This window comes from Vipera berus (assembly GCF_964194415.1).
Source record: "Vipera berus genome assembly, chromosome: 5".
NCBI classification, from domain to species: Eukaryota; Metazoa; Chordata; class Lepidosauria; order Squamata; family Viperidae; genus Vipera; species Vipera berus.
In genome coordinates this window covers 1,705,412-1,730,291 of record NC_138207.1, presented here as the reverse complement: position 1 = coordinate 1,730,291, position 24,880 = coordinate 1,705,412, and the positions used below count along the sequence as shown (strand labels likewise).

General features: G+C 47.3%; 1 protein-coding gene across 1 annotated transcript in view; it reads right to left on the bottom strand.

Moving 5' to 3' along the window:
- The window catches only part of P3H2 (prolyl 3-hydroxylase 2), a gene marked incomplete at its 5' end in the record, with an annotated part of 66,548 nt that extends 55,484 nt beyond the window's left edge, over nt 1-11,064 (bottom strand). The window contains one exon of the mRNA XM_081329451.1: nt 10,669-11,064. Coding sequence (XP_081185577.1) covers nt 10,669-11,064 — 396 coding nt within the window. The remainder of the gene's footprint in view (nt 1-10,668) is intronic.
- Between the last annotated feature and the right edge of the window lie 13,816 nt (nt 11,065-24,880).

Below are 24,880 nucleotides of genomic sequence, written 5' to 3'. Positions count from 1 at the left end.
TATATAAATCTTATCACCCAGGCTCTCCTCTGGGAAGGCGCCTGAATCTCGAACATATAGAAGCCAGCAACGTCTGATAACCATGCCTTGTTTAAACAAAACCAAAAAAAAATTAAAGCAAAACCCAAAAGTCGGGAGGAAAGAATGTCAACAACAGCCGAGTATCCAAGGCAATGTATAATTATCAGATTTCTTGAGTCTTTTTTTCCTACTGTGCAAAAGAGGCTTGTTGCCGTTTTGCCTTTTTACGGAGGCCGTTAGCAAAACCATCTTTAAACTTAAAAGGAAAATAATAATAATAATGGAAACTCCACCAAAAACAGAAGAAAAATCAGAAACGACTCCAAACTAAAACGGAAAAGAGAAAACAAGGTGATGTACAGGTGGTCCTCGACTTATGACACATCATTCGAACAAGCTGGCCTGGCCTGATGGGATGGGGTTGGGTTTTATTAATGTGTTTTAACCTATTTTAATGTGTTTTAACTAATTGTAAGAATTGTGGGCATTCTGTTTAATTCTCTTTTAATTTTTGTATTTTTGTATTTTGTATTTTGTCTTTTAACAAGTACTGCCCTGTTCACCGCCCTGAGTCCTTCGGGAGAAGGGCGGTATACAAATAAAATTAATAATAATAATAATAATTCAGTGACCGTTCAAGCTTAGGACCTGGATCCCAAGCTCTGATGGTTGCTCCTCCCCCTGGTGATCACGTGACCGTGCTTCGACCAACATGGCTGCCTTGGTGGCTATTTGCAGAGTCACATGACCTCGTTTTAATACGATTTTGCCAAAAAACCCAGAACTTACTTTGGATTTTTAAGGGCATAAAACGAAAGTGGCGGTCATAAAACAAGTTGGTTTTAATTAACAACCACGACCGCAAGCGGTTTGTTTTACAACCGCTTTAATGAAGTGCCCTTAACAACCACCACAAAAAATGTTGTAAGGATCAGGCCCTGTCACATGACCGACCCATTTTATGACCGTCATAGTCGTAACTCAAGGACTACCTGTATTACACCTAACAATAGACACTAGTTTGCCAATCAACACATTACCACAATATGGAGGCAATCCTTGTCTTAACAACCACAACTGAGCCCAAAATTTGAGTTGATAAGTGAGATGGTCGTTAAGTGAGCTTTGACCCATATTACGACCTTTCTTGCCACAGTTGTTAAATGAATTGCTGCAGGTGTTAAGTGAGTTACACGGTCGTTAAGTGAATCTGGCTCCCTCCCATTGACTTTGCTCATCAGAGGGTCGCAAAAAGGGGATCACATGACCTCCCCCCCCGGGGACACAGCGACCGTCGTAAATACGAGCCAGTTGCCCAGCGTCCGAATTTTGATCACATGACCTCAGGGAAGCTACGGTGGTCCTAAGTGTGGAAAACGATCATAAGTCACTTTTTTCCAGTGCCATTGTGACTTCGAGCCGTCACTAAGTGAAGGATCGTAAAGTGAGGATTGGCAGATGTATTGGCAGATGCAGGCCTCTTTCCCTTCTTGCCTCTTTCATTTGGCCTCAGGCCGGAGCTTCGCTTCCACACGGACTCTCCCTCTCTCTCTCTCCATCATATCCATCCATTATTTCTGCCTGTCCTTCCTTCCTTCCTTCCTTCCTTCCTTCCTTCCTTCCTTCCATCCTTCCTTCCTTCCTTCCTTCCTTCCTTCTCTCTCTCTCTTCCTTTCTACCATCTATCTATCTAATTTATATGCTGCCCATCTATCCATCCATCCTCTCCATCATATCTATCCATTGTTTCTGTCCGTCTTTCTTTCTTTTTCTTTCTTTCTTTCTTTCTTTCTTTCTTTCTTTCTTTCTTTCTTTCTTTCTTCTTTTCCTTCTTTCTTTTTCTTTCTTTCAAGCATCTATCTACCTAATTTCTATGCTGCCCATCTATCTATCCATCCATCCATCCATCCATCCATCTATCCACTCTCTCAATCATATCTATCCATTGTTTCTGTCTGTCCATCTTTCTTTTTCTGTCTGTCCATCTTTCTTTTTCTTTCTTTCTTTCTCTCTCTCTCTCTCTCTCTCTCTCTTTCTTTCTTTCTTTCTCTTTCTTTCATCTATCTATCTATCTATCATCTCAATAGGTCAATTTATCTGACTCTACATCCATCCATCTATCTATCCATCCATCCATCCATCCATCCACTCTTTCTCTCCATCGTATCCATCCCTTCTGTCTATCTGTCCATCCATCCATCCATCCATCCCACCCACCACCCCCTCTTATTAACTTGGCAGGGAGATGAAAAACAGACTCAGGTCCTAAAAAGGAGGCAGAGACTTACTTCTCTGTCCACTCAACACCCATCTCTCAGCAGGACTGCCAAAAAAGAGAGAGAAAGAGAAAGAAAGAATGCTGGGTTTAATAAATGAAACACTCGCAAAGGCTCCGGGTTCCATTCACTCCAGACAGCTGCCCCAGGCACCGTAATTGGTGTGTGTGTGTGTGTGTGCGCGCGCCATTATGGCTAATTTGCAGTGGCTCCCATTTACTTTCCCATGGAAGGGAAAGAAGCAGAGACGGGAGCAGGAATTTTCCAAAATCCCTTGGACCAGCCCAGCCTTTTAGGAATCCAGATGTCTGGGCATTTGGAAAGCAAAGTTCACATATGGTTATTTGCAAAGGACCCTTTATTTCACTTTAGAGGCAATTTGGGGCTGGAAAGAAGAAACTTGGACGCTCGGTCCCCGAATTTTTGACATAGCAATTGAGCAGATGCCTCCAGCGAGGGTGTGACATTCTCCTGGTTTTATTTCTGTCCCGTATTTAATTTTAACTTTCCAGAACACGCTGCTATTTATTATCCCAGGCTGAGAACTCCTGGGCTAAGCTGGGGAACAGCCAGAAATTCTCTCCCTTTCATTCTTCTACAGCCTGAGTATAATTACTGAAGAACAATTGCCAGTGAATTACAAAAATTCTGTAAGAGACAGACAATTGCTTGTTTTCCGTAGCTGTCAAAGCACAGCCTTCAATGGGGAAGAACAGGTCAGGAACCCAAGGGGGGGGGGACTCATGTTAACCTGTAATTTTAAAAAGCCTCAAGGAAGCCCAGTGCTGAATTTTCACGAAATGCAAGGAGACTTTGCAGTTATGAATGTCCCATCTAGTAGACCACTTGCAAATTTCACTGAATTTTGCTGCTGTTGCAAGAATAGAACAGAATAGAACAGAAAATGAATAGATTAGATTAGATTAGATTAGATTAGAATAGAATAGAATAGAATAGAATAGAATAGAATAGAATAGAATAGAATAGAATAGAATAGAATAGAATAGAATAGAATAGAATAGAATAGAATAGAATAGAGAATTATGGGAATAGAATAGAATAGAATAGAATAGAATAGAATAGAATAGAATAGAATAGAATAGAATAGAATAGAATAGAATAGAATAGAATAGAATAGAATAGAATAGAATAGAATAGAATAGAGAATTATGGGAATAGAATAGAATAGAATAGAATAGAATAGAATAGAATAGAATAGAATAGAATAGAATAGAATATGAATAAAAATAGAATAGAATAGGATAGAAAATGAATAGAAAATGAATAGAATAGAATAGAATAGAATAGAATAGAATAGAATAGAATAGAATAGAATAGAATAGAATAGAATAGAATAGAATAGAATAGAATAGAATAGAATAGAATAGAATAGAATAGAATAGAGAATTATGGGAATAGAATAGAATAGAATAGAATAGAATAGAATAGAATAGAATAGAATAGAATAGAATAGAATAGAATAGAATAGAATATGAATAAAAATTGAATAGAATAGGATAGAAAATGAATAGAATAGAATAGAATAGAATAAAAATAGAATAGAATAGAATAGAATAGAATAGAACAGAACAGAACAGAACAGAACAGAACAGAACAGAATAGAATAGAATAGAATAGAGAATTATGGGAATAGAATAGAATAGAATAGAATAGAATAGAATAGAATAGAATAGAATAGAATAGAATAGAATAGAATAGAATAGAATAGAATAGAATAGAATATGAATAAAAATTGAATAGAATAGGATAGAAAATGAATAGAATAGAATAGAATAGAATAAAAATAGAATAGAATAGAACAGAACAGAACAGAACAGAACAGAACAGAACAGAATAGAATAGAATAGAATAGAATAGAATAGAATAGAATAAGGAATAGAACAGCTGGAAACCCCCCCCCCTCTTCTTTGTGGCCGCCCCTCAGATACTGGAAGACTGCCATCATGTCAGCCCTGGTCCTTCTTTTCTCCAGACTAGCCCTACACCAATCCTGCAACCATTCTTGTCTCCAGGCCTTTAATCATCTCAGTTGCTCTTCTTCGCACTTTTCCCAAAGTCTCAACATTTTCTCTATAAAATGTCGGGAAGTGCTTGGATCAAGAGGAACTTCCTGGCCAGGCCTGGAGGAACTGAGTCAAGGAAACTCCAATAGGACAGCTGTGGAGAGAACTTTCAACTTTCCCACGACAAATCCAGAGTTGTTGTCTGTCCTTGGCCGAATGCCTACCGAACGCCTGGCGGGAAGGGGGGGGTTGTCCCCCATCCCTGTTGCCTAATCAGACCTTGGGGGGGGGGAATCTGACGTGCCAGAGGAAGTCTCTTTTGCTTTTCTGGAACATACCGAGGGATCCACCCAGTTTCACACCTGGAGCACAGGGTGCCGGGAGCAAATTCTGGTCCCGATCAGAACCCATGTCCTTGCACTGTTCTGCCCAGACCTTTAATTTGCAAAGGCACCCTATTTTTGCTGTGTCCCCGTACTTTGATGCATTCTCCCACTCATTGGAGTGGGCAGAAGGGGCAATGCCCACTGGGCCACAGGAAGTGAACGCAAAGCCACTTCCTGTCTTCCAGGAAGTGACTAGAAGCACCTAAACGGACTCTGCACTTCGGTTGGGTGAGGACGGCAAAACTGTGGGGTCCTTGGTGCTCTCTGAGCTGGGTGGTTTTCATGCAGACTTTTCGTGACCCAGCTAGGGAACATCATCAGTGTTAGAAGGGGGGAGGAGGAGGAGGAGGAGGAGGAGGAGGAAGAGGTGCAGAAGAATTGTGGGGTCCTTGGTGTTCTCTGAGCTTGACCATTTTCTTGCAGACTTTTCATGACCCAACTAGGTAAAATCATCAGTGCTAGAAGGGAGGGGGGCTTGAGGAGAGGAGGAGGAAGAGGAGGAGAGAAAGAAAGAAAGAAAAAATAAATAAATAAATAAATAAATGAATGAAGGAAGGAAGGAAGGAAGGAAGGAAGGAAGGAAGGAAGGAAGGAAGGAAGGAAGGAAGGAAGGAAGGAAGGAAGGACTGTGGGGTCCTTGGTGCTCTCTGAGCTGGGTGGTTTTCTTGCAAACGTTTCATAACCCAACTAGGCAACATCATCAGTGCTACAAGGGAGAGGTGTTTGCATGAAGGAGGAGGAGGAGGAGGAGGAGGAGGAGGAGGAGGAGGAGCAAGGGAACTATGTGATCCTTGGTGCTCTCTGAGCTTGGTGGTTTTCTTGCAAGGATGCCTCATTTCTTGCAGACGTTTCATTACCAAACTAGGTAACATCATCAGTGCAGTCATGTTACTAGTTGAATCACAAAATGTCTGCAAGGAAACAACCAAGTTCAGAAAGCATCAGCCCTCCTCCTCCTCCTCTCCACAAATCCCCCTCTCTTCTAGCCCTGAAGATGCTCCCTATCTGGATCATGAAACGTCTGGAGGGAAACCGCTCAGCTCACAGATGCACCAGGGACCCCACAGTTCAACCCTGAATTACAACTATTCTGTTCTATCAGGACTGCAAGAGCCCAGCAGACGCAGTCTTCGCATTCAAGCCCTGCTCAGCTCTAGGACGAATATTGACAGGAGATTGAGGAATTAATAAGGCAAGAGAAGAGGAAAGAAAGAAAGAAAGAAAGAAAGAAAGAAAGAAAGAAAGAAAGAAAGAAAGAAAGAAAGAAAGAAAGAAAGAAAGAAAGACAGGGCTGAAAAGAGGAAAGACAAAATCAAATCAAAACCAGGACCGCATCAAAATGCAATGTGACCAATTTGCCCACCCCAAAAGCAACAGCTATTAAAATAAAAGGCTGCGTGAAGGAATTTGGCTGGCTGGGAAGGTTTTCCAGACCTCATTAAGTTGGAATCGCTGCCTTTCGGGAAAACAACCGTCTACATGGGAAACAGTGTTTTCATCTGACACGCGCGCGACGGTATTAAAAGAAGAAATTCCACCTGGGGGGCCAAACGGTTGGCGTTGGCTTGGAAAGACACCCAGGATGACATCACGAAAAGAGCTGTTTTTGCAATCGCAGACGCGATATATTTTCTGCACCTCCAGCAAACTCTAAGAAAACATGCATTAGCCCCGTCGCGCTTAAAAGACAACCTTGCAAGGTGGGAAAACAGCGCCCCCCCCCACTCACCCACCAGAGGTCTAAGGAACTCAGTTAGGGTCCCACTCACCCAGTCCCCAACCAGACAAGATTTACATCACCTTCTGTGTATCTGCAGGGGTTGCATTCCCATCCCCTGTCTCTCTACAGCAGGGGTCTTCAAACTTGGCCACTTGAAGACTTGTGAACTTCAACTCCCAGAATTCCTCAGCCAGCCCAGCGTTGAAGTCCACAAGTCTTCAAGTGCCCAAGTTTGAAGACCCCTTCTCTACAGCTAACCTTGGTTAATTTGATTACAGATAGACCTTGACTTACATCCATTCATTTGGTGGCCCTTCAAAGTTACGACTAGATGACCTCCAAAGTTGGACTAGATGAGCTCCAAGGCCCCTTCCAACTTTATTATTATTAAAAGGTGATTGAAGACCATTTTTCACTCTTACGAATGCTGCAGCATCCTTGTGATCTCAGGATCCGAATTCAGAGGCTTGGCAACTGACTCATATTTATGACAGTTGCAGGGTCCCGGGGTCACGTGATTCCGCTTTTGCGATTTTCTGACAAGCAAAGCCAATAAGGGGAGACAAATTGATTTCACAACCTCCCTACTAGCTTAACAACTGTAGTGATTCGCTTAAGAACTGGGGCAAGAAGGGATGTAAAAATGGGGCAAAACCTACTTAACAACTGCAACATATAGTTTGGGCTCAATTGTGCACATACATCGATAAAGGTAAAGGTAAAGGTTCCCCCGCACATGCGTGCCAGTCGTTTCCGACTCTAGGGGCCGGTGCTCATCTCCGTTTCAAAGCCAAAGAGCCAGCGCTTGTCCGAGGACGTCTCCGTGGTCACGTGGCCGGCATGACTAGACGCCAAAGGCGCACGGAACGCTGTTACCTTCCCACCGGAGTGGTCCCTATTTTTCTACTTGCATTTTGACGTGCTTTCGAACTGCTAGGTGGGCAGAAGCTGGGACGAGTAACAGGCGCTTACTCTGTTACACGGCACTCAGGATTCGACCCGCCAAACTGCCGACCTTCTGATTGACAAGACGCAGAATTAGGAACTACAGACTCCTGGGAAGAAATGGCAGGCTGAAAGACACCTCCTTGAAAAGTGGAAATCAAACAACCTCAGCAATATGAAAAGCTGGTGAACAAAATGGTAATTTTTTGGTAATTCCTCTCTGGACAAAGAGGAAACTTGAGATTGCCATCAAGTGCTCCACACAGTTGCTTCTCACAAAGAATAGAATAGAATAGAATAGAATAGAATAGAATAGAATAGAATAGAATAGAATAGAATAGAATAGAATAGAACAGAAAATGAATAAAATAGAATAGAATAGAATAGAAAATGAATAGAATAGAATAGAATAGAATAGAATAGAATAGAATAGAATAGAATAGAATAGAATAGAATAGAATAGAATAGAATAGAGAATTATGGGAATAGAATAAGAATAGAATAGAATAGAATGAAATGGAGTGGAGTGGAGTGCTGTTGTCATTGCTATTAAGAGAAGATGAAAAGTTACTAAAGTGTTTACAACTGATAAAGTGGGAAGTCACTTCTTTACATATTTTGTTCCTTTATTTTAACTATTCTTTCTTTTCTCTTTCTCTTTCTACGCAAAGGTGTGTCTAGGGCTGCTTCTCAGTGGGGCTGAAGGAGGCCTAGGAAACAACCAGAGAAGGTGCAAAGGAACATAGACACAGAAAATAGAGAGTCCATTTCGGTGTAGTGATTAAGGTGCCAGCCTTGAAACTAGGAGACGGTGAGTTCTAGTCCCACCTTAGCCATGAAAGCCAGCTGGGTGACTTTGGACCTATCACCAGGTGTCGGTGAGTTCTAGTCCTACCTTAGGCACGGAAATTGGCTGAGGCACTTTGGGCCAGTCCTGCCCTGTCAGCCCAACCCACCTCACAGGGTTGTTGTTGTGGGGGAAATGCACGCAGGAAGAACGTATTAAGTATGTGTACTGCCTTATTTATAAAGTGAAGGGATAAAAACCTAAGAAACAACTAAAGAAATCAGCCTCAAAATGTCACCAATGGTGGGGAGAGGATCGGGTGAAGCGAAGAGCCCCACCAACCAGGAAGAGGGCAGCTGGACAAAAACCTGGGGGCACCTGGGGTCAAAATGAAGGGAGACAGCTCTGGGGCCAGGCGACCCTCGCATAGCAACTGAAAGGAGCCCGGGGGGGGGGGGAAATGGGGAAACAAGGGAAATAACATCTTCCCCCCATCCAGTCTCCCCCATCGCTAGACCATCCCCAAAGGGACCTGGGGTGGGTGGGATTTCTCCCTGGATGGGCTACCTTGGCTGAGCTCACCCCCCCACACTGCATTCCTGTGACCCTTCCTTCACAAGCCCCCCCCCCCACACACACACGCACCTCTGCTGCCTCTTTGGGACAGCAGGGAGGCTGGCATAAAAATTAGTTACATAAACAAACAAACCAATGTGCTAGATAAACAAATAAGGAAGTTTGCCAAATGCATTTGCTAAAGGGATAAAATTTGTTAAGCAAACGAATGGCGCTAAATGATTAAACGTGCTAAATAGCAGATGAATACATGGGCTACGTCAGTAAGCAAGCGAACTTGCTAAATAAATCCGCCAAACAAGCAAACAAATATCCTAAACAACAAATAAACAAATATTATGGATAAATAAGTGACTAAATGGGCTAAATAAAAAATAATAATAACGACCTTAAGTTATTAATAAATTAATACAGGCAGTCCTCGGCGAGTTTTCCCCCCCCCCCGTTTTACGGCCTTTCTTGCCACCGTTGTTAAGTGAATCACCAGAATTGTTAAGTTAGTAACAGGGTTGTTACTAGTCCAACCCCTTGCTGAGAATAATAGAATACAAGAGTTGGAAGGGACCTTAGAGGTCTTCTAGACGAGCCCCCTGCCCAGAATAACAGAATAAGAATTGAAAAGGACCTTGGAGGTCTTCTAGTCCAGCCCCTTGCTCAGAATAACAGAGTTGGAAGGGACCTTAGAGGTCTTCTAGTCCAGCCCCTTGCTCAGAATAAGAGTTGGAAGGGACCTTAGAGGTCTTCTAGTCCAGCCCCTTGCTCAGAATAAGAGTTGGAAGGGACCTTAGAGGTCTTCTAGTCCAGCCCCTTGCTCAGAATAACAGAATAAGAATTGAAAAGGACCTTGGAGGTCTTCTAGTCCAGCCCCTTGCTCAGAATAACAGAGTTGGAAGGGACCTTAGAGGTCTTCTAGTCCAGCCCCTTGCTCAGAATAACAGAATAAGAATTGAAAAGGACCTTGGAGGTCTTCTAGTCCAGCCCCTTGCTCAGAATAACAGAGTTGGAAGGGACCTTAGAGGTCTTCTAGTCCAGCCCCTTGCTCAGAATAAGAGTTGGAAGGGACCTTAGAGGTCTTCTAGTCCAGCCCCTTGCTCAGAATAACAGAGTTGGAAGGGACCTTAGAGGTCTTCTAGTCCAGCCCCTTGCTCAGAATAAGAGTTGGAAGGGACCTTAGAGGTCTTCTAGTCCAGCCCCCTGCTCAGAATAAGAGTTGGAAGGGACCTTAGAGGTCTTCTAGTCCAGCCCCTTGCTCAGAATAACAGAATAAGAATTGAAAGGGACCTTGGAGGTCTTCTAGTCCAGCCCCTTGCTCAGAATAACAGAGTTGGAAGGGACCTTAGAGGTCTTCTAGTCCAGCCCCTTGCTCAGAATAAGAGTTGGAAGGGACCTTAGAGGTCTTCTAGTCCAGCCCCTTGCTCAGAATAAGAGTTGGAAGGGACCTTAGAGGTCTTCTAGTCCAGCCCCTTGCTCAGAATAACAGAATAAGAATTGAAAGGGACCTTGGAGGTCTTCTAGTCCAGCCCCTTGCTCAGAATAAGAGTTGGAAGGGACCTTGGAGGTCTTCTAGTCCAGCCCCTTGCTCAGAATAACAGAGTTGGAAGGGACCTTAGAGGTCTTCTAGTCCAGCCCCTTGCTCAGAATAAGAGTTGGAAGGGACCTTAGAGGTCTTCTAGTCCAGCCCCTTGCTCAGAATAAGAGTTGGAAGGGACCTTAGAGGTCTTCTAGTCCAGCCCCCTGCTCAGAATAACAGAACAAGAATTGAAAGGGACCTTGGAGATCTTCTAGTCCACCCCCGCCCCCCCCCCACGCCGCTCAAGCTAAAGAAACGAAAGAAAGAAAGAAAGGTGCCCCGAGGCCCCAAAGCCGCCTGCTAAAGAAACGCCCCCGGGAAGGACCGAAGGGACAGGGCCATTGAACGGCCCCGGAGGCTCACCTGGACGTAGGCGCGCTGCAGGTAGCTGTAGGGCAGGCGGCGCTGGAAGTCGGCGCGCACCTCCTGGCCGGCGGCGGCGGCGGCGGCGGCGGCGTCGGGGCCGAGGCAGGCGCGGAGGCAGCGGGCGCGGCGGAGGAGGGCGCCGGCGGAGGGCAGCGGGTCGCGGCCGCCGGGCTCCAGCGGCTCTTGGCGGCGGCAGCGCAGCCCGCAGCCCGCCCGCCGCTCCCGCAGCCGCCGCTCCGCGCTCAGCGCCCGCTCCAGCCCGCGCGCCGCGCCCGCGAAGTCCCCGCGCCCGTGCGCCGCCAGCCCGGCCGCGTAGAGCGCCTCGAAGCCCGCCGCCTCGGGCCCCGCCGCCAGCAGCAGCAGCAGCAGCAGCAGCCGCAGCCCCGCCGCCATCCCGGGCAGGTGCCGGGCGGGAGCGGGGCGAGCCGGGCGCGCTTCCCCGGCGGCTCTGGCCACCGCTGCCCGGGCGCTCCGCCTGCCCGCGGCCGGGGAGCGGAGGAAGAAGAAGAAGCGCCGCCGCTCCGCTCCTTCGCCCGGTCGGCTCGGCTCTGCCGGAGGACTAGCGGCCGGCCGAGGATGGCGCGATCCGGGCGTCGCTTCTCTCCTCCCCCTTGCCCGCCCCTTCAGCCCGGAGCCCCGCTCGGGAAGGATCCCCAGGGATCGGCAGGGATCGCGGACCCCGCGCCCCGGATGGCGCTTGGCGGCCGGCGGGCGGAATCGCTCCCGGAGCCCGGCGGGGAAGAGAAGCGCTCTCGGGCGCTGGATGGCGAAGAAGGGAAGGATCCCCGCGCGGAGACCTGGAGGGTTGGAAGAAGAGGCTGGGTAGCCGCTCGCCTCCAATGGTCCGGGCGGGGCTCTTCCTTGAGCAGGGGGTTCGACTAGAGGACCTCCGAAGGTCCCTTCCAGCTCTGTTCTGTATGCTTGATTGATTGATTGACAGACGGACGGACGGACAGACTGACGGACGGAGGGATAGACAGACAGGCAGAATGGTCCAGGGTCTCCTCCTTGAGCAGAGGGTTAGACTAGAGGACCTCCGAAGGTCCCTTCCAGCTCTGTTCTGTATGCTTGATTGATTGATTGATTGACAGACGGACGGACGGACGGACGGACTGACAGATGGACGGAGGGATAGACAGACAGACAGAATGGTCCAGGGTCTCTTCCTTGAGCAGGGGGTTAGACTAGAGGACCTCCAAAGGTCCCTTCCAGCTCTGTTCTGTATGCTTGATTGATTGATTGACAGACGGACGGACGGACGGACTGTTGTGATTCAGGGTCAGCCTGTGGGTTCGGCAGTTGGGTTGGACGACTCAGAGGAGGAGGGGGGTGTTGAAGACCTTGCTGATGAGAGCCCTCAGCCAGGCCCCTCCCACTTGGTCACGACGCAGACCCAGCTGTGTGAGCCTGACAGTGTAGATGAAGATGACCCACAGCTGGCCCTGTTCAAGGATGCCCGACGCAGGAGGCAGTCAAGTAGGAGTAAACAGAGGAAGGCAATGGGGCACCTCGGAAGGAGGCAGAGAGAAGCCACGCCCTGAACTCTATATAAGGGGAATGTGTGGGGAGGGCTGGTTTGCTGAAGGCAACTGCTTGGATAGTTCGTGTTTCTTAAAGCTCGGATAGTTCGTGTTTCTTAAAGCTCCTGTTTCTTGGTTTGTGTCTTGTTTGTTTTTGTAGCTATAAATTTGGCAGGCGTATTCCAGCCTCTTGCCGTTTGTAAAGGGGTTGTCCCTGCCTTTTCTGCAGGGCCGGTAGCAGGCTGGTACAGAACAGGGACTGACAGATGGACGGAGGGATAGACAGACAGACAGAATGGTCCAGGGTCTCCTCCTTGAGCAGGGGGTTCGACTAGAGGACCTCCAAAGGTCCCTTCCAGCTCTATTCTGTATGCTTGCTTGCTTGATTGACAGACGGACGGACGGACTGACGGACGGACGGAGGGATAGACAGACAGGCAGAATGGTCCAGGGTCTCCTCCTTGAGCAGGGGGTTCGACTAGAGGACCTCCGAAGGTCCCTTCCAGCTCTGTTCTGTATGCTTGATTGACAAGAAAGGTCGGTAAATGGGGCAAAGCTCCCTTGACAAATGTCTGGTTTAGCAACTGAAATTTGTGGTTGAGAACTCTCTGTGTTTTAAATCAGTCTGTTATTGAAAGAAACATTAAGGAGAGGAGATCTCTGTCATCATCTATCTCCAGAAGTGTTCGCTCCAGCTGTGTTTACACAACCTCCGAATCAAGTTAATTACCAACCTGAAGGCTGCATTTATACAACAGCTGAAGCCTGGCTAGTTTTAAGGCAGGGGTCTTCAAGCTTGGCCCTTTTATGACTTGGGGACTTCAACTCCCAGAATTCCTCAGCCAGCGTGGGGGAACTATGGCCCCTTCATGACTCGCGGACTTCAACTCCCAGAATTCCTGAGCCAGCGTGGGGGAACTATGGCCCCTTCATGACTTGTGGACTTCAACTCCCAGAATTCCTGAGCCAGCGTGGGGGAACTATGGCCCCTTCATGACTTGTGGACTTCAACTCCCAGAATTCCTGAGCCAGCGTGGGGGAACTATGGCCCCTTCATGACTTGCGGACTTCAACTCCCAGAATTCCTCAGCCAGGGTGGGGGAACTATGGCCCCTTCATGACTTGCGAACTTCAACTCCCAGAATTCCTCAGCCAGCGTGGGGGAACTATGGCCCCTTCATGACTCGCGGACTTCAACTCCCAGAATTCCTCAGCCAGCGTGGGGGAACTATGGCCCCTTCATGACTCGCGGACTTCAACTCCCAGAATTCCTCAGCCAGCGTGGGGGAACTATGGCCCCTTCATGACTCGTGGACTTCAACTCCCAGAATTCCTCAGCCAGGGTGGGGGAACTATGGCCCCTTCATGACTTGTGGACTTCAACTCCCAGAATTCCTCAGCCAGCGTGGGGGAAATATGGCCCCTTCATGACTTGCAGACTTCCAGAATTCCTCAGCCAGCGTGGGGGAACTATGGCCCCTTCATGACTTGCAGACTTCAACTCCCAGAATTCCTCAGCCAGCGTGGGGAAACTATGGCCCCTTCATGACTTGCAGACTTCAACTCCCAGAATTCCTCAGCCAACGTGAGGGAACTATGGCCCCTTCATGACTTGCGGACTTCAACTCCCAGAATTCCTCAGCCAGGGTGGGGGAACTATGGCCCCTTCATGACTTGCGGACTTCAACTCCCAGAATTCCTCAGCCAGCGTGGGGGAACTATGGCCCCTTCATGACTCGCAGACTTCAACTCCCAGAATTCCTCAGCCAACGTGGGGGAACTATGGCCCCTTCATGACTTGCGGACTTCAACTCCCAGAATTCCTCAGCTGACGTGCCTGGCTGAGGAATTCTGGGACTTGAAGTCCACAAGTCATAGAAGGGCCAAATTTGAAGACCCCTGGTTTAAGGGTTAGTTGCAGGCAGTCCCCATGACCACAGCTGAGCCCAACATTTCTATTGCTAAACAAGACAGCTGTGAAGTGAGTTCTGCCCCATTTTACAACCTTCCTTGCTACAGTTGTTAAGTGCATCACTGCAGTGGTTAACTCAGTCACATGGTCGCTAAGTGAATCCGGCTTTCCCACTGACTTTGCTTGTCTGAAGGTTGCAAAAGGGGATCACATGAACCTCCCACCCGGGACACTGTGCGACCGTCATAAATACGAGTCAGTTGCCAAGCGTCCAAATTGGCATCACGGGATCACGGGGGATGCTGTGACGGTCGTTAAGTGTGAAGAACGGTCGCAATTCACTCTTTTCAGCGCCGTTGTGACTTGTGAGCGGTCACTAAACGAAGTCAAGGGCTGCTTGTATAGGTATCCTCAATAATGTCTGAAACGGTATAGGGTTTCCTTCCTGAGCAGGGGGTTGGACTAGATGACCTCCAAGATCCCTTCCAACTTTATTATTATCATTATTATTATTATTAATAATAATTACTAGCAGACATGGCTCGCTTTTTAAAGGGGAGAGGCGAGGAAGGGAGAGAAAGAAGCCAGAACGATCCTCTTGGTTAATTCCTCCAAGTTGGAAAAATAGAGAGGAAAAAAAACGTTTGTAAAAGACAGGAAAATGCCAGCTGGATCCCGTTCTAGGTCATTCCTTGGCAGTTGGGACTCCGCAGAGGTTGAAAGGGAGAAGTCCAACGTGAGTGTCAGTGTGTCTGCGGCTGGCTGAGCAGGCCTGGAGTCAGATGTCTCTCAGAGGCCTCCCTTTTTTCCCGTCCAAGACTTTTATGATTTGTGTTTTTGGGGAGGGGGAGGTGTGGAAGACCCTGGGTTCTGCTCAGGAGAGGCCGATGCCAGAAGCAAAACGTGCTCCAAGCTCTTGGAAAGGCAGGACCGGAGGAGGTTGCAGAGGAGAAGGATCCACCTCCTCCCACTTGGGCTGGTTTGGAGAAACATCTGCTAGAAACATTGGCTTTTTGGAGCCCCCTCCAAGCCCACCCCCCAAGCTGGACAGTCGGAGGCTGCATCAAGAGAGGGAGAGCATCGAGGTCACGGGAAGTGCTCTGTCCCACTTTGCAAGGCTTTGGTGAGGCCGCCCTTGGAAAGAAGGAAAGGAGAAGGAGGAGGAGGGTGGGAAGGAAGGAAGGAGAGAGGAGAGAAGGAGGGTGGAAGGAAGGAAGGAGAAAGAGGAAGGAAAGTAAAAGGGAGAGAGGGAGGGAGGAAGGAAGGAAAGAAGGAAAGAAGAAAGGAAGATAGAAGAGAGGGGAGGGAGGGAGGAAGGAATGATATTGGAATGCCAAGGAAGGAAGGAAGGAAGGAGAGAGGAGAGAAGGAGGGTGGAAGGAAGGAAGGAGAAAGAGGAGGGAAAGTAAAAGGGAGAGAGGGAGGAGGAAGGAAGGAAAGAAGGAAGGAAGGAAGATAGAAGAGAGGGGAGGGAGCGAGGAAGGAATGATATTGGAATGCCAAGGAAGGAAGGAAGGAAGGAAGGAAGGGAGAGAAGGAGGGTGGGAGGAAGGGGAAAGAGGAAGAGAAGTAAAAGGGAGAGAGGGAGGGAGGAAAGAAGCAAGGAAAGAAGAGAAAGGAAGGAAGATAGAAGAGAGAGGAGGAAGGAATGATATGGGATGAGAAGAAGGGAGGGAGGGAGGGAACGAAGGAAGGAAAGAAGAGGAAGGAAGATAGACGAGAGGGGAGGGAGGGAGGGAGGAATGATATGGGAATGAGAAGGAAGGAAGGAAGGAAGGAAGGAAGGAAGGAAGGAAGGAAGGAAGGAAGGAAGGAAGGAAGGAAGGAAGGAAGGAAGGAGTAATCCCTCCACCACTTTCCCTACTTCAGGGGAAAACTCCACGGCAGACGAGACCTGAGAGCCGTGTTCAAGAGTGGGCGCACAGAGAATCCAGGCGCCCACAGCCATTCGTGCTACCTGAACTGCAAAGGCTGCAACCTGCCCTTGTTTGCTCTCAAAGGCAACGATGCGCCTGGAGTTTTGCTAGGGCAGCTCCCTGTTCAAACGACCAGGAGAAGGCCGGAGCTGACCCAAGCCAGCTGCAAAGGGCAAATGACTTTACACACAAGCTTCCGCAGAAGCCTAATTCTCCCCCAGGCTGCTTTGATCAAACCTGATGGACCGGCCAGCCCCAACAGTATTTAGAAAAGCTTTGAACAAGAAGCCGTCCTGATAAAAACTAAGTTGGGGGACTGGATTTCAGGACAGGCAGAGCAAAACTTACAGCAGTTCATTTAGCGACCGTTCGGAGTTATAACGGCACTGAAAAGAAGTGACTTACAGTATGACTTACAACGGTCGGAAACTCACCAAGGAGAGAAGCAACCTGGAATTAAGAAGAAACTTCCTGACAGTGAGGACAATTAACCAGTGGAACAGCTTGCCACCAGAAATCGTGGGTGCTCCATCACTGGAGGCTTTCAAGAAGAGGCTGGGCAGCCACTTGTCTGTTATGGTACGGGGTCTCCTGCAGGGGGATGGACTAGAAGACCTCCGAGGTCCCTTCCAGCTCTATTCTATTCTATTCTATTCTATTCTGCTCTGCTCTGCTCTGCTCTGCTCTGCTCTGCTCTGCTCTATTCTATTCTATTCTATTCTATTCTATTCTATTCTATTCTATTCTATTCTATTCTATTCTATTCTATTCTATTCTATTCTATTCTACTCTATTCTATTCTATTCCCATAATTCTCTATTCTATTCTATTCTATTCTATTCTATTCTATTCTATTCTATTCTATTCTATTCTATTCTATTCTATTCTATTCTATTCTATTCTATTGTTATTATTCTATTCAATTCTGTTATTAATCTATTCTTTTCTATTTTTATTCTATTTTTATTCTATATTCTATTCTGTTCTACTCTACTCTACTCTACTCTACTCTACTCTACTCTACTCTACTCTACTCACCGTTTTTCACACTTACAACCATTGCAGCATCCACCCCTTCTTCTTTGGGGCAGCCCGTGAGATATTGGAAGACTGCTATCATGTCACCCCTTGGTCCTTCTCTTCGTTAAACTAGACAGACCCAATTCCTACAACGGTTCTCCGTTTGTTTGAGCCTCCAGCCCCCCTGATCCTCTTTGTTGCTCTTCTCTGCACTCTTTCCAGAGTCTCCGCATCTTTTTTGTATCGTGCTGACCAGAACTGGAGGCAAAAGTCCAAGCGTGCCCCCCCACCACCACCAGTGCAGTATAGAGCGATACCATCATTTCACGTGAAGTTCAGGGTCTACCTGCCACATTTATGAAGCCACCCAATTCATTTATGCACTCTGAGCAGTGCATAAATCTGCCGCGGAAAACTGGGGAACACAACCCACGTTTCCAGAGTCATCTCTGGAAGACAGTGGCCCGTTTACCTTCTCCACATTCCAGCCCCGGGAAATTCTAGTTCTTCCTAATGAAACTTAATCAAAGTCCCAGACAGGTTACTTCTCCTTCAGAAAAGGGAGCTTCAGGAGAGCAAGACCCCTACAGGCAGTCCTCGGTTTACGACACCAATGGAGCCCAACCTTTCTGCTGCTAAGCAAGAGAGTTTTAAGTGAAATACCGAAACCTGGCCATCGAAACTGCGCGATTATGGATGAAATGCGTAACAGTGATACTCATTGTCATCGGGGCACTGGGAGCCATGTCCAAAAACTTGGCAAAATACCTCAAGAAACTGCAGCTTCCTGCAATAACTCCACCAAAGCTGCAAAAAACTGCGCTACTTGGAGCATCTTACATTTTAAGGAGATACCTGGTTGATACCTAGGATGCTGGCAGCAACTCGTGTCAATCATGAGTGCCAGGCAATTTGAGTGTTCAGTTGACTGAGTTTCATGTTTTATGAATAAAAGATTTATATAATAATAATAATAATAATAATAATAATAATAATAATAATAATAATAATAATAGTGATAATATCCCCCGAACAAGAGCAAATTGATCAGCGAGACCAAGAACTCAAAGGTGTACACAGGGACTCCACAATTTATGATCACAATTGGGATCGAAATGTCTGTTGCTAAGTGGCCCAATGGCTGAGGGGAGTGCTGCCGGATTTGACAACCGGTTTTTGCTGTCGCCGTTAAGCGGATCGCCGCAGTCGTCATGTGAACCAGGCTTCCGCCATTGATTTTGCTTAATTGGCCACGTGACTCCCCGGTGCTGCAACCGTCTTAAATAGAAGCCGGTTGCCAAATGCAGAAATTTTGATTGGACAACCACGGAGACTCTGGGGAGGTTGTAAGAGCCTTTGCCAGTCACCTTTCCCCCCCCCCCCCCCGTGGCATTGTAACCTCTTTAAATGAGCAGTCGTAAGTCGAGGGGGAATTGGGGTGAGGTCCCCGGCGTTGGATGTGCTCAAGTGGAGGGCAGGTTTCATGGCTTGTACGGAATCCACACCTTCCTTTTTTAACCAGGGGCTGTTAGAGCGAGTCCCCGACTTATAAGAGAGCTAAAAAGAGAGAAACTTCCTGACAGGGGGAAGAGTCAACCAGTGGAACAGCTTGCCACCAGAGGTTATGGGTGCTCCAACCACTGGAGGTTTTTAAGAAGAGATTGGGCAGCCAATTGTCTGAAATGGTGTAGAGTTTCCTGCCTGAGCAGGGGGTTGGACTAGATGACCTCCAAGGTCTCTTCCAACTATTCTATTCTATTCTATTCTATTCTCTGTTCTATCCTATCCTATCCTATCCTATCCTATCCTATCCTATCCTATCCTATCCTATCCTATCCTATCCTATCCTATCCGATTCCATTCCATTCCATTCCATTCCATTCCATTCCATTCCATTCCATTCCATTCCATTCCATTCTATTCTATTCTATTCTATTCTATTCTATTCTATTCTATTCTATTCTATTCTATTCTATTTCCCATCCCATCCCGTCCCATCCCATCTCGTCTCGTTCTATTCTATTCTATTCTATTCTATTCTATTCTATTCTATTCTATTCTATTCTATTCTATTCTATTCTATTCTATTCTATTCTATTCTATTCTATTCTATTCTATTCTATTCTATTCTATTCTATTCCTAATTCTTATCTATTCTATTCTATTCCTAATTCTATTCTATTCTATTCTATTCTATTCTATTCTATTCTATTCTATTCTATTCTATTCTATTCTATTCTATTCTATTCTATTCTATTCTATTCTATTCTATTCTATTCTATTCCTAATTCTTATCTATTCTATTCCTAATTCTATTCTATTCTATTCTATTCTATTCTATTCTATTCTATTCTATTCTATTCTATTCTATTCTATTCTATTCTATTCTATTCTATTCTATTCTATTCTATTCTATTCTATTCCTAATTCTTATCTATTCTATTCCTAATTCTATTCTATTCTATTCTATTCTATTCTATTCTATTCTATTCTATTCTATTCTATTCTATTCTATTCTATTCTATTCTATTCTATTCTATTCTATTCTATTCTATTCTATTCTATTCCTAATTCTTATCTATTCTATTCTATTCTATTCTATTCTATTCTATTCTATTCTATTCTATTCTATTCTATTCTATTCTATTCTATTCTATTCTATTCTATATTCTATATTCCATTCTATTTTGTATTTCTCTTCTCTTCTCTTCTCTGACCATTCAAACTTACAATGTCACTGGAAAAAAAGTCACTTAGAACCGTTTTTCACACTTACGACCGTTGCAGCCTCCCCCTTGTCACGTGATCAAAATTCAAACGCTTGGCAGCTGACTCGTACCTATGACGGCCGCAGTCTCCCTGGGGTCAGGTGATTCCCCTTTTGCAACCTTCTGACAAGCCCAGTCAACGGGGGAAGCCAGATTCACTTAACGGCCTTGTGACTCGCTTAACAACTGCAGCGATTCGCCGAACAACCGTGGCCAGGAAGGTCGTCAAATGGGACAAAACTCGCTTAGCAAATGTCTCACTTAGCAGCGGAAATTTTGGGCTGGGCTGCGGTCGTAAGGTGAGGACTTCCCGCGTTCCATTTTCTGGGAAGGAGAGGCTGCGCCCGCTTCCAAATCCAGCTGTTCTGCTCTTGACTGAAAAGGGCTCTTTTATCCGTCATTTGGTGCGTGGAAAAAACCCCAGGAATTTGTGGTTTCGTTGGAGCAGCTCAAAGGGAGGGGGCTGAATTCCGTTCCCCCCCCAAAACACACCTTTTCGGGCGGGAAAGGAAGCCATTTTGGGCATCTGGGGTTTGTCCTCAGGTTACCCCGTGGCAAAAATACTCCCAGTTGGGAATCCAAAGAGTTTCTTTGAGTTGGCGAGAGTCCAGCTTTAAGACTGGTGGACTTTGTGGGAAGTCACACACACCCCCACCCAGTGAAAGAAATATTTTTGGAAATATTTAAAAGGCAGAATATTATATTTCCCTAAAGGATTTTAAAAGCAGAAACCAACCCCCCCCCCACGCACACACAAGTCTGCAGAAATGCAGATGTGATAATCTTGTCAGAAAGACTGGAGTCAGGAAACTGGGATTAGGAAGAAAGATCCCGAGAATCAACACCAACAATCCAACCGTCATCAGCCCCAGCCCCAGGGCAGCAGGATATGACCTTTGGGACATAATAGGATTAATCCACTGCCATCAGAATACCAGAATACCATACTCAGACTCAGGTCAAAGTTCGTGCCACAGAAACAACTCCAAACAAAAGCCCAAGGAGGGATAAAAACCCACCACTCCCTACTACATGTGGTCAGTTTTTCCCCAGAGCCATCTTCCTGTCCGGCTCTCCTCTCCAATAAACTGCAACCTTCTTTTTAAAGCGGTCTCCATGTTGTTTCTTCCCGGCTTGGACTGGACCACGATGAAAACGTTTCCTTCAACAATTTCAACTCCCAGAATTGAGAGGGGGTTGAAGTCCACCAGCCTTAAAGTGCCCCAGCTTGGAGACCCTTTACCCCCCCCCCCCATTCTAAGCAGTGGTAGCAGGGAAGGGGGCCCCGACACTAGCAGCCTCTTCTGACATCACTTTCAGATCAGGCAAGGCTTGGATTTCCCAGGAGGGATCCAGGCCAAGGGATCCTCTAGGGAAATGAGGTGTGTGTGTGTGTGTGTGTGTGTGTGTGTGTGTGTGTGTGTGTGTGTGTGTGAGTTTGAGAGGGTCCTGGAGAGGGTCAAAGCAGGCCCACCTTCTGCGCCCTGCAAGAGGCAGCCAAGAAGTTCACATGGGCTTCCCTCCCTCCCTTTCACATTCTCCCTTTTTCTTTTTCCATCCTCCTTCTCTCCTCCCTTCCTCCTTTTTTTCTCCCCTTTTTCTTAACCTCCCTCCCTTTCCCTTCCCTTCCCCTCTTCTTTTTCCTTCCTCCCTCCTTCCCTCCCTCTCACATTCTTCCTTTTCCCTTTTCTTTTCCCTCCTCCCTCCCTCTCTTCCTCCCTCCCTTTTCCTCCCTCCCTTCCTTTCTTCACCCCCTTCCCTTCCCCTCTCCTTTCCCTCCCTCCCTCACCTTTCTCATTGACAACCCCCCCCCCCCCAAATGACCCTCCTGGCTAGACAGCTCCTGACCTTCTCCAAGAATTTGCCTCATTTTCTTTGAAATGTGCCCGGGGAACCTGCGGCTTGCAAGTTCTGGAGAAGAGTAAGTAAGATTCCTGAAGCCTAGGCGAAATCTTCTTTCTTCCCTCCCCCACCCCCACCCCAAATGTGTTGGGCTCCCTCCTCATCCTGCCATTTTCATTCCCCCCCCACCTCCCTCCGAAAAATAAAACTGAACCCCACCTCCTTATCTCCCCCCCCCCAAAGTGATGAAGTGATGAAACTGTCCCACGGATGAACGTTCGGCGGTCATCTCTGGTATCGAAATAGGGAAAAAAAGGACCATCTCTGTCTGGAATGCCTTCCCCCCCCCCTTCTCTCTTCAGTTTGGGAAAGCGGGGGGGGGGGTGTGTAAAAAAAACACACCCAACTTTACACAAGGGCGCTTTTGTGCCCAGCTGTTCAGCATTAGAGTGTGGTTGCTGAGCTTGGCAATATCGCAAACAGCAGGGCTGGCTGAGGAATTCTGGGAGTTGTAGTCCACCAGTCTTAAAGGGGGCAAGTTGGAAGACCCCTGACAGCGGGCCTTCAGGAGGCATCGATTGTCAGTCACCGCAAACAGCTTTGCAGCTGTGCGGATCCATCACTGCTGGGGTGTGTCACAAAAGCTGGATTTTTTGTGTGTGTGCTTCTGCTGGTTGGGGGGGCGGGGAGGAGGGAGAGTAAGTAGACACGAGTGCGCAAGGAATGAGCAATCTGCAAGTGGCGATTCCGCCACTGAGCAACAGTCTGGAAGGGAAAAGCGTTGTCATTTGCTAACAAGGGCTGAATTTTACTTTATTTTTGACTGTGTCCCTGCCCTCCACCGTGGGTTGCAAAGTGAGCGAAGAGGCAGCTGTGGGTGACCAAGAAGACTTCAGAGGCTTCAGGAAGAGGAACATCTGAAGGCCGGACAAGAAGCAACGGATGGAAACTCATCAAGGAGAGAAGCAACCTAGAATTAAGGAGAAACTTCCTGACAGTGAGGACAATTAACCAGTGGAACTCCTCGCCTCCAGAAGTTGTGGGTGCAACAACACTGGGAGTTTTTAAGAAGAGACTGGACAGCCATTTGTCGGAAATGGTCTAGGGTTTTCTGCCTGAGCAAGGGGTTGGACTAGAGGACCTCCAAGGTCCCTTCCAACTCTTGTCATTCTGTTGTTCTGAGGGACTGCCACAAAGAAGAGGGGTAGTGGTGTCAATTATTCTCCAAAGCGCCCGAAGGCAGGACAAGAAGCAACGGATGGAAACTCATCAAGGAGAGAAGCAACCTGGAACTAAGGAGGAATTTCTGAACAGGGAGAACAATTAACCAGCGGAACTGCTTGCCACCAGAGCTTGTGGGTGTGCTCCATCGCTGGAGGTCTGTAAGAAGAGACTGGGCAACTGTCTGTCTGGAATGGTATGGGGTCTCTGGCCTTGAGCAGGGGGTTGGACTAGAAGACCTTCAAGGTCCCTTCCAGCTCTCTGGGCTGTTTCATTCTCTTCTGTCCGTTTAAGGCTTTCAGAACTGAAGGATGAGAAGCGAAACATCTTCAAGGAAAAAACAAACAAAGTCCAGTTGCCTTTTGAAAAAGCACAACCGTGACCTGCATGACTGAGAATCTCCGTAGACATTTAGTACTGGTGACGTTACCTAGTGGGGTCATGAAATGTCTGCAAGGAAACCACCCAACTCAGAGAGCACCAAGGATCCCACAGTCCTCCTCCTCCTCCTCCTCCTCCTCCTCCTCTCTGCAACCCCACTCCCTTCTACTACTGATGATGTTCCCTAGTTGGATCATGAAACGTCTGCAAGGAAACAATCCAGCTAATAGTGCCAAGGACCCCACTCTCCTCCTCCTCCTCCTCCTCTTCCCACTGATGACATTACCTAGTTGGGTAATGAAAGGTCTGCAAGAAAACCACCCAGCTCAGAGAGCACCAAGGATCCCACAGTCCTTACCTCCTCCTCCTCCCTCTTCCTCCTCCTCCTCCTCCTCTTCCTCCTCCTCCTCTTCCTCCTCCTCCCACTGGTGACGTTACCTAGTTGGGTAAGGAAACATCTGGAGGCACAAAACCAAACTCGGAGAGCACCAAGGACCCCACAGAATCAGGAAAGTCCCCTAACCTCTCTCCTCTTGCAGCACCTCGCTTTCTTTGGTCTGGTGTCTCTGGGCTGGGGACACCACACACACACACACACACACACACACACACACACACACACACAAATCAAGTATTTGAAGCTGCTCCCATTTACCTGCCTTCAAACATTCTTCAGTGCCCACATCATCCCTGACGCCTTTTAAATATTTTTCGCTGTAAAAATTATATGCAAGACCACCAATTCGGGGTGTGTGTGTGTGTGTGTGTGTGCGTGTGTGTGTGTGTGTGATGTTTGGATAGCTCCATGCTGCTTTGACTCTGGCCACACAGATTTCCTTGTCTTGCCCCACTGGGGAGGAAAATGGGCCGGCTGCAAATGTTAGAGAGAGCCAGGACGATTTGGGGGTATCTCGGCGGCGAAAACCAGGATGGAAAAAAAAATTCCATTTTAAGTTTTACAGATTAGCCGAAGCGTTAATGTTGAATGTCAACTCTTTTTTTTGCTAGCCAGGCTTTGAATTTAGCAGGGGCCTCCTCTGCTTCTTTCTCAGCCCCCCCCCCACAAAGTCCAAAATCCCACCACGCCTGGCTGCCTCCAATGGGAGGGGTGGGGTTGTTTGGGGAATGAATTGTGGGTGGGGGGGTCCTCGGGGGGCCGGTGGGAAAAACCTACAGAAGCTTTTGAAAGGCCTGCATCTAAGGCGAAGGCAAGCCAGCCCCTAAACCACTCCTGACCCTGCAAGATAAGAAGGCTTTCAATCTGGTGGGTCTTAAAATACCCCAAAAGACCCCCCCCCCACTGCCCCCTCCCCTGGGCTTCACACCCAGACCACATGTTCAGGATTTTGCCCGCCAGAAGAGAAGATCTTTCCTCCCAAGTCCATACATCGTCTTGCAGGGACCCTCCGCTGGGTGGTCTCCTTGAGAGGTTGAAGACCTCCCCCCCCTTGGCTGATCCTGCGAGGGGGGGTCCCTTCCCCCGGCCTGCCTTTTTAAACTTGAATTATAGGCTATCCAGGTTTTAACAGCCGTCTTTTCCTAAGGTAGAATGGCTTGTTATCTGGTTTTGTAGATGTAGCTCTGCGAGGGAGATTATTCGTTTGTTTAAGACAGGACAAGAAGCAAACT